Source organism: Montipora foliosa, chromosome 2 (genome assembly GCF_036669935.1).
Source record: "Montipora foliosa isolate CH-2021 chromosome 2, ASM3666993v2, whole genome shotgun sequence".
Classification (NCBI taxonomy): domain Eukaryota; kingdom Metazoa; phylum Cnidaria; class Anthozoa; order Scleractinia; family Acroporidae; genus Montipora; species Montipora foliosa.
This window is the reverse complement of record NC_090870.1, coordinates 57,352,302-57,362,301: the sequence shown is the minus strand read 5'-3', so window position 1 is coordinate 57,362,301 and position 10,000 is coordinate 57,352,302. Positions and strand designations below refer to the sequence as shown.

Below are 10,000 nucleotides of genomic sequence, written 5' to 3'. Positions count from 1 at the left end.
AATCTGAGATATAACAATAAACCGAAGTCTGTGTACTCCGTTCCAGCCTGGATTTAGCAAGCTTGCTTGCACTGAACTGCTTTAGTTGCTTATCTAACTGCGATGATCTCTAACTTTCCTTTCACGACCATATCGCAGTTCTAATATATATGAAATTTCATATTATTCTAAAATCATTTGAGTCTGCTTATGTTGCTTGTTCAAGCTTATGCTTGCGTCTCTAGGGAGAACAACCAGGGGCGCTTTGCATTTGAATCGACAGACCGGAAGAATTTCCAGTTAAAAGGAAACAGGACAATTTCCTTCAATCAAAACGGAACGGGACGAGCGTGTTCCTTTTGCACGGCGTTTTTTCCTTCTTCTTCTTCTTTGAATTCTTTCAAGTGCCCCTGCGATCAAAAAAGTCACTTCCTCGTTTTCTTCAGATTTTGAAAGTACTGTTTGCCTAATACCCGACTGGCAAAATTTTGAGCTTTGATTTGTATCCAAAGGCCGTTTATTTTGAGTGTAAGTTTTGGATTTTACGGTCCGCCATTGCTCACGTTCAACACTGACCGATTGGACCTCAGAGGGTTGTATCCATGAAAAAGTGACGTCAAAGGTTCACTAGCTTTAAATTTCAGGGTGTGAATGCAAGTTATTATAAAATCCAAAACTCCCGTGCTGCATATTAATTCTGCGGCGTACACATGCACTGCATTCTTAAACTAGTGAGGATGTGACGTCATTTTCTCCTAGACCCAGCTCTCTCAAGAATCTTAATATTTCTAATGGCGGACCATTAAATAGGAAAATTCCAGTTAAAATAAACAGGTGTCTTTTTGAAATTAAGGCTTAAAACTTCGGTCGCTTGATGTTTAGATAACATAGTTTTGAAATCCAAAGAAAAAGAAGAATTGATTTTTTGATCACAGGGGCGCTTTAAAAGACTTTGTACCAACGCTTTACAATAAGCGAGTTGAAAGTTTCAAAAAAGGTGCGCGCGTCGGGATAAAAGCAAGCAAAAATATAAAACAAAGATATCTAATGCAAATTCCTGCAGCTTTTGACCATAACAAAAAAAAACGATTATATGCATGTTTTTACTGATCCAGACGCGCACATTCCTTTCTTGAAACTCCGAACTGGCTTACAAACAAACATTGTATTTCACGGATAAAAACCGTGCCTTTAATTCATCAAGGAGCACGGCACTGACTAGTGGGACGCAGCACATGGTACAAAATTTTCCTCCGATCATTTCGGCAGAAATAAGGCAGAAATGAGAAAAGGAGGAATACCTCTAAAGGTCTTCCCTTTTTTCCGAAAACTTTCCAGGGGAGAGGGATTTTTAACTTGACTTTTCCAAACAAAAGGAAAGAGACCCTTAGGGCCCTTGGGGTAACGCTTCTTTTCACTCGCGACACAATAATGAGCACAAGCAACATTCACAGACGCATAAAGTTGCTTAGTTAATTATTGCCTGGGTGCTAACTGAGGGTGCCAATGATAAGACGCTATTGGGTTAACGTATGTTGCCGCTCATACTTTCGTTTATGGGAAAAAAAAAACAGCCCTAACCATGAAAGAGATGAAATTTTTCAGGTCAAGCCAAATGTTACTCCAATCTTAACACTTGCAATGTAGATTAAGAAGTCAGCTTATGATTTCTTCTAGGCCAGTTGATGTTAGTAGAAGTAAGGGTATCTTATTTTTGGGATTGTTCCAAAATGTGTTTACAAAGCATTTTCTGTAATCGTGTTCTTTTAAGAAGAGAATGTTTTTATTGTACTCGTGAAACCAGAAGGAACCATAAAAAATAGCTTGAAAAGTAAGGCTTTCTTTTGTCCCTGCGCTTGGCAAATTTCAATAACGAAATGTTTAGTTCCATATTTCAGTCACAAAGAACATTACTCGAAAAGCGCGTTCTCTTGGGAACGACAATAAATACGCCTCCTTACTAGCTGGCCATGGGCGCTGGGTCCTCGGATATCTGCAAAAAGACTATTCTGTTTTCCGAATACTCGTTCTTAAAAAAATAAAAATAAAAATAAAAATAATAAAACTGGCATAGAATGAGTTCCAAAAGTATGAATGGAGAAACAATTGAAGGCTTACATCAAATCTTTTTTTTTTTTTTTTTTCATTATCGATGCTCTAAATATAAAACAAAGCTGGAACTGCAGGCAACAAGGCATTGAAAGTTTTACGAAAATATCCAAAAATTAAATGAAAGGTTCTACAATTGAACCCACTGGGAACTCGGAAAAAATCCGAGCCCCAGATGGGATTCGAACCCACGACCCTCGGTGATCAAGTCAGATGCTCTAACCGTTCAGTTACTGGAGACTCTACGATGAGCAAGGGTGAATGTCGTTAGTTGACTCTGTAGCTGCGTGATGCAGCTCGAGTTCAAACACACACATTTCACCCTTGCTCTTCATAGAGTCTCCAGTAGCTCAGTGGCTAGAGCATCCGTGTGTCCTTACCTTCGCTAGTAGATGTTGATCTTTTCTTCCTGATTTCTTTCTGTGGACAACCAAATTCTGAAAACCCAAAAGACATTGCATTGCAACATGAAGTCGGAGAACACATCTCCTATCTTTCGCAACAGAAAAAAAATTGAGGGTCAAACATTAGCGGTGGGATTGCCAAAAAAGGGGCTTGGCCGGCTAAATTATTTCGTGCTAACTGAGCTATGTGTTTATATGTAATCAGCTTCAGGCAAAACCAGAAGTCGATAACTCGGAAGTCTCAATCTGTGTTGGTATCAGATACCTGTTTTTAGGACGGCTACGGCTAGATTTTTGCAGGGGACAAAACCTGGTGGTATTCACCTTTATCACTCGGCGGCCGTTTTGGAGTCCGTGGGGAATAAAGGCTTTTTCTTTGCATTGTTTTTGCACGTCTAGCAAAAATTGATTGGTTTCCCAGCCAGCGCTGATCAAATTTAGTTTACTTCCTAGCCAGGAATGCTATGAAAAGTCAGTAATTCACAGCCGACGACTCTAACAATACGAATATCCCAGCCAGATCATCGGAACACCTGATATTTAGTCAGCCAGCAAGATTACTCGAGGGAACAGATAAAGTGAGGAACAGATTCGTTGGGTGCCCCTGACGTGATGAGACGGTCATGTTGGTGTACAAAATAATAGAAAATGGATCCACAAGTTTTGCATAATAGTAGAGTCAAATTCCCAAACGACATTTGTCTGCATTGTTCTGTATACCAAAATGGCCGCTTTGACGTCAGATGCAAACCATCAATAGCTTACCAGTGCGTTTTTTACTGCTGACGTCAGCGTTTGTAATTACCACAGTACCGGCTTTCTGTAAATCAACATCAATATCTTGTTAGCTAGACTTTAAAGTTAAACGAGACCAAGGAAGACCCCATACATCTCTGTTTATTACGATCACAAACCCAACATGAGAACTATTTCCGACATGGTTAACAACAAGACTAGTGGTGACTTAATTACTGGTGGTATAGTCTATAAGTGAAAGGCCGAAGGCCTCTAAAAGATCAACGTCCTATTTTTCGAATGAAATATGACGGTCTCCAGTTGGAAAAGAGCTGCCACAATGCTGCTAACTCCCAACTTTTGAACAACTACCTGCCTCATATAAAAGACCACTGACTTCAATTGTACTTACAAAGAAAACATCCTCACTGTCGCTACCTGGTCCAACGCCGCATCCAAGGTCGAGTGAATTCATTAAATTAAGAACCTGCCATAAGAAATATCAATATAACAAGTCGCTCCTCTTTTTAGGGCTGGTCACCATGGTGGATACAATAAAAGATGGCGGTCGCCAATCTAATATGTGACGTCAAAGGCAGGTCTAGGCTAAATAAATCACTGCATAGAGAATTGCTATGAGCTTACACTCAACGATAAAGCTAATTGTTGTGTTGTTAATGACAGACAATTTTCAAACCATTCTATAGTTATAAAGCTCTTCTTGACTTCACAAAGTGAGATGTTGCCTTAAATTCATAAGTATAGAAATATGTCAATTATCAACTAAAATAACACAAAGCATTCTGCTGGTCCTTGCCTTTTTCTTGTTAAGTTTCTCTCTGTTTCTCAGGATATAAACACTTTGATCAACGGCAAGAAGTCCAATTCTAGTGCCAGGAGTTGCAGTCAGTCGAATCTCTAAAGTTGTACCGGGATATAGACTTTGTTGCCCTGACTTGACAGCTGCGTCTTCAAGAAACTCAATCTGGCAGTCCATTGAAATAAAGGAAACACATGCATTTTTCTCTACATTTTTCAGTATGTGATTGTGAATCTTTGGGTTCCCTGTGTTACCCGAAAGGGAACTGGTACCGAGAGTTAGAGAATTGATTGTTGCGGCTTTTTACTGTTGAAAGTAACCTTGTTACCTTTGGAAATCTAGGTTCTTTTATTGTCTGTTTCAAATGTGGGTTTCCCGTGTCAAACACAAATAATCTACTTAGGATCTGAACACTTTTTTGGAAAGCGATGACGTCATTGATTCAACCGTAGCGCAAGGTAAGGATTAATTAGTAACGCAATTTTTAGCTATTGACAACATGACTGTATGCTTATAAACCTTATTTAATTAAGGAAGTTGTTTTAATCATTCTCTTGCATACCGCGGCTTATTTTTACCAAGAGATTCTTTTCGATTTAGCTTATGCCTGGGGAGAGTTGGTCGGACTGACTTGTATAACGATACGATCCGCCATTACATACGATAACTTTATCAGTAAAGTGGGAAACACAATTAACCTTTCCACAGTTTTCTAACTTACGACCCTCTAGCTATATCACAGAGGACAGATCACAATACAATGAGAACACCATGCCCTATATGTATAAGGACTCAAAAACAAATAATGGGCAGCCCTTTGCGAACAATGCCGAGTTTGCGAAAGAGTCTGAAAACCGGAAGTCGATGCAGGGCCTACCCCTATAATCACTTGAATTCAAAAGTACAGTGTTTACCTTATTTGGTAATCCGTCATTGATCTCAATTAACGTGCTGTCTGCTATAACTTCGCCATCTTGTCCAACAAAAAACGCTACCAGGCGTGACGACGGCGACATTTCCGGAAGAATCCTGAACCAAAAGCTAGAGATCACACCCACGCTATGGACTTTGATCCGCTGATAAAGTATTTTTCCACGCGCAATGACCTGTTAGCAGAACGCACGCGTACTTAAACAATGCTGGACGTTGTAGCGGAGCCAATGCATGCGTTTTACTTTTTCTTATCAAAGACGTTATGAACCTTAAAATTAATTGTGAAAATGTTTGTTTAACATTGTAACTTTCACATTATTTGCTTTTCTTTACGGATACTAATTTATAGATCATCAGTTTGAAGGAAAAATTACATGCAATAAAAAGCAAAATAAATGTCATAATTTTGTAGATCTTTAATAGGTTTCTTCCAGTTCTTCTAATACGAAACTGTAAACAAGTAGCAGAATGTTACACGATTTTATGATCCCTTTTTATATATTCAGTGTTTACGCCATAAATTCTTATCTTGGACTGAAATCAGCTGCATAAAGACCAATAAATTACTTCTCTATATTTATTTACGTATTGATCTATGTATTGCTGCGAGCACCCGTGAACAGCTTACTTTTCTTGTCTTTAGGGTACCCTGTGCCTTAATACCAGGATAAAAGTCGATTTTAGGTATTCACTAGACGAGCTCACAGTACATAGCTCAACGGTTTTCATGTATGTTTTCGTTTGTTATTTCATATTACTTTACTGTTACATTAGCTTCCATCTTCTGATTTTCTGCTGGTGTAACAAACCTTTTCTTATTGTTGGTAAATTTGACGATTGCTAATTTGTTGATTCCTATACTGAAACAAGTAGGTAAGGTAAAGTCACTGCTTACGAGCCAGAGGGCCCATCAGGCCGGCGCTTATCTCCGGTTTCCGTAGCATGAAGCGACTAGGAATATTTATATTCCCCCCTGGATGGGATGCTAGTCCATCGCAGGGTTACCCCCAGCATTAAATTCGCCGGTACCCATTTATACACCTGGGTGGAGAGAGGCACCGTGAGAGTAAAGTGTCTTGCCCAAGAACACAACACAATGTCCCCAGCCAGGACCCAAACCCGGACCACTCGATCCGGAGTCGAGCGCACTAACCATGAGGCCACCGCGCCTCAAGTACCGTTCTACAATATAGTGATCCATTATATTTTTTAATTAATAAACTTCATTTCCATCGTTAGAGTAACTGATTCTATTCTCGCAGCGCTTCACTTTCTTTTAAAAATAGCTAGTTGATATATCTGTCAGAGACAAATGTTTTGCAATAACACACTAGCTCCCATACGAGTTAAATCACCCAAGTAACCACTCAACTCAAGTAACCTCTTTAGTGCAGTAAACAACTTACCATGAAAGTAATCTTTGAAGCATTTTTGTTTACAAACACGTCGCAGTTGATGTGTTCCTTATCCTAGTCGGAAAAGAAAAGTAGGCAATATGGTGGCGTAAATGAGGAAACTCGATGAAGCTGAACAGACGGAGGATAAAACGAACGAACAAGTTAACGAAAGAAAAAGCTGATGAACAAATGAATAAAAAACATACGTTACAAATCTGACAGGAATCACTGATTGGTGATGTGAAGCAACTTGTAACAGTCAAAAAACAAATACCAAAGTAATTACTTCGACCAATCACAGAAGGTGTAAACGGCTCAATGAACCAACTCACATTCGTAGCAATTCCACGTAACTTGCTCAAAGCGCGGGAAAAATCGCGCTTGCAAGTCGCGATTGGTTTTGGTTTTCCTTCTTTTTGGTTGATAAACTGGCTCGAGATTTTTAAACCAATCCCTTGGTGTAACAATTGAAATCGCGTAATTTTTTTCGACAATCATTTGAAAACTTCTCTATCGTACAATTTATGAGTGACATGTTTTTTTTTTTTCCCGCACATTTCACAATTTAAGACAAAACAATCAAAACTCACCCTGATGGCTCGAAGATAAAGGAATGTTCTTGAGGGAGAGCTGTAGGCATTCACCTCAAAATCTACGAAAGTATTATGTTCCACTGGAATATCATCTTTGTTGGTCTCCACCTTCGCAGACAAAACGAAGAGTCCTTTTTAATCTCATTTCTTAAAAAAAAAAAAACAGGTTTTCTCAAGCGCATTCAGCTAAGAATTGGTCTCGGGTGTTTAAAACGAAGGGAGTCGTTCTTTCACGTGATGAGATACATCTTTCCTATTATTATGTGGACGGGAGTATTTTATTCCGAACTAAAACATTCATTAAATCAATACGACTACTTCATCCGGGAACCGAGTCATGATTCAGCAGTGACGTCATGATTCCCGCCTTTCTTGTTTGTGTTAATACCCAGTATTTGAATTAAAATCTCTTTTTCAATCTCTACCATGCATATTCATTGTCCATATAATAAAAAGAAAATTACACGTTAGCTCGAAGATGTGAATTTTATGTTCAAGAACGAGATGCGCTCACTTAACGAGTGAGACATTGTTCTTGCCACGAGAACATAAAATTCATATCTTCTCACCGTAGCACTACCGTGTAATATCCCCTATTTATTATTTAGCCTTAGAAAATATGAGGTAAGAGAGCAAATTCCCATAATCAATATAATTAAACCCATTCTGATGGAAACTGATTGAAATGTATTATTAGTCATGTGTCCGTAACAAGATCGAGAGTATGAGGTAAGAGAGCAAATCCCTGTGCCCCATCTTAATTACTTGAAATCGCCGGATCTATTTTAGATCGCGGCCGTGCTGCCAAGGATATTTGTCTGTTGTTACCATGACCAAGGGGTCCATTTTCACACGAACTGAGCAATAAGAGGTCGTCTTTCAAAAAGCCACGCATTATGACACAGTGCTAATAATAGATTTCAAATTTGCTATCTTGCCTCACCTTCTCTTGGTCATACTGCCTAGTTATTTCAAGGACGGTACCTTATCGGTCAGTTGATATTAAAGTGAACTCCATGGTCATGGAAACAACAGATAAAAATAACCCTTGCAACACGTGCGCAGTCTAAGACTAATTACAAATAATTTTCATAGTCCTCAACTGTGGATTATAGGAGTCCTTATATTTTGAAACCAAGAGATCTTCATTTCTTTAGTCTTCGTTTAACAACAGTCATTTATAATCGATGATAACGCATACATGACCTGTGAAACGTTTAGGAAACAAGTTTGAAAACGACTAGATGGATACCATTAATCACTGCCTCGCGTAATCCGCACTTACCTTGATTTTCATTTTTTTCATATTTCCCGGCGAGTCGATAACAAACGTTGCACGGCCCTGATCGTTAGTCGTGTCCTCAAAATTAATATTTACATGCTGTGAAAGAGTGTTCTTGCCAATGTCAACTTCATTCCCCGCAAAAGTTGTTCCCTTTACTGAAATGGACAATGGAATTCCACGAGCAGGCTTTTTGTCAGGGTATAGAACATCAACCTTGCAAAAGGAATGAGATTTTTGAAATGTAATTCATTTCCAATGCTCTGCTCAGACCATGTTGGAGCAAATCAAATCTAATCATCTACAGTTAAACGAAAAACCATACACTGTTGACTCTGGATAATTCGACGGGAGGCCTGTCATCTCACCAACGCACAGTATCTCACCATCAATGTTATATTTTAAACTTTGCGTTGGGGTAAACCTTAATCACAAGGTTTCCATATAGTGTTAATTATGTGTGGTGGACTTACACTTTGTGCCGGTATAGAAGTTTCATCAAGTCTAACAAACAATGCAAGCAACTTACGGTGTAAAACCCCCGAATGGAAGCATACACACTAACAGAACAAGTCTCCGTGTAAAAGACGTTAATCAATAAATGGCGTCCAAAGACGCCATTGCCAAACCTTGACCAAGAAAGGAAGAGCAGGTTTAAAGTATTCTGCCGTAGGTTCGTGTTGAATAGAGAAAGGCGATTTAACGAAGTAAATTCCATTGTCGATTGCACTTTCCTTTTTCCCAGACGTTTTTTCAATTACATCAACTTCCACTTGAAAACGACGACCCTCTGGGAACCATGCAAGGCCTGAAACGTTCTTGATGTTTTCAATTTTGAAGAAGAAATCGGCTCTTCCATTCTTTAGCTAAAAGTAATCAGATAAGTATAAAGTACAGTTTTAATAATAACCTTAGATGCGAATTTTCAATTTACTTCACGTCATATCATTTATTTGTTGTTCAAAGATGCAACAGGAGAGTTTAACGGGTGAATTTAAGGGCAAGATAGTTCTCTTTTAAAGTCCCTTTTTGAAAAGAAAGAGAGTCGTTATATATCTTTTGTCTGTTCCTACGGGAATGCTATGCGGTTTAAGTTTGTTCCCCTTGAGAACCTACGCATGCGTTTTAGGGCCACAAGAAAAATGTTGGGGGAAGGCAACGAGCATTCTGTGCATGACCCGAGGTTCTGGGAAACTAGTTGAACTTTACGGCGCCTGCTCACTCCTCGTGCTAACATGAATGCACCAATTAGAGACGGTTTTCATTGTTCTTTACGAAAACCAAAGAGAAGACACTGTTTCAGGGTTCCCCAGACCTCTTCTCCCCCTTGGTCATGCGCAAAAGAGAAGAGCTCTGGGGTGGAGATTGAGGCAGCGAGCTATGAAGTTTGTGGACATACTTTTTGATAATTTATATTAACAGACGCTATGGTAGTTGTTGCCTTCTTCTGGTAGGAGCAGTAACTGTCGCTTTCTTAAAAGACTCTTTATCGCCAAACTTCAGAGATGGTGCCTTGCTCAACGTTCCTAAAATCACCCATAATGATTGATACGAGGCGAAACCTTGAATTTGTGAATTTGTTGAGGACTTCGCTGAAATGCATGCTGCACATGCAGCACGGTGTCTGTTTTCACTTACTTTAAAAAGCACTCGTGCTGCCCGTGCAGCATGCATTTTAGTACACTTCATAAGAGTTTCCCACAGAATAACAACGTGGCGTTAAGGCCTGGCCAAACGCTCGCAACATT

General features: G+C 39.3%; 1 protein-coding gene across 1 annotated transcript in view; it reads right to left on the bottom strand.

Annotated features, from left to right (window-relative positions):
* LOC137993659 (venom factor-like) overlaps window positions 1–10,000 on the bottom strand; it is a 57,152-nt gene that overhangs the window by 37,470 nt on the left and 9,682 nt on the right. Inside the window, 9 exon segments of the mRNA XM_068839625.1 lie at window positions 2,469–2,525; window positions 3,258–3,312; window positions 3,640–3,714; window positions 4,045–4,212; window positions 4,962–5,153; window positions 6,387–6,449; window positions 6,968–7,078; window positions 8,256–8,468; window positions 8,882–9,118. Of these exon segments, the coding sequence (XP_068695726.1) occupies window positions 2,469–2,525; window positions 3,258–3,312; window positions 3,640–3,714; window positions 4,045–4,212; window positions 4,962–5,153; window positions 6,387–6,449; window positions 6,968–7,078; window positions 8,256–8,468; window positions 8,882–9,118 (1,171 nt within the window).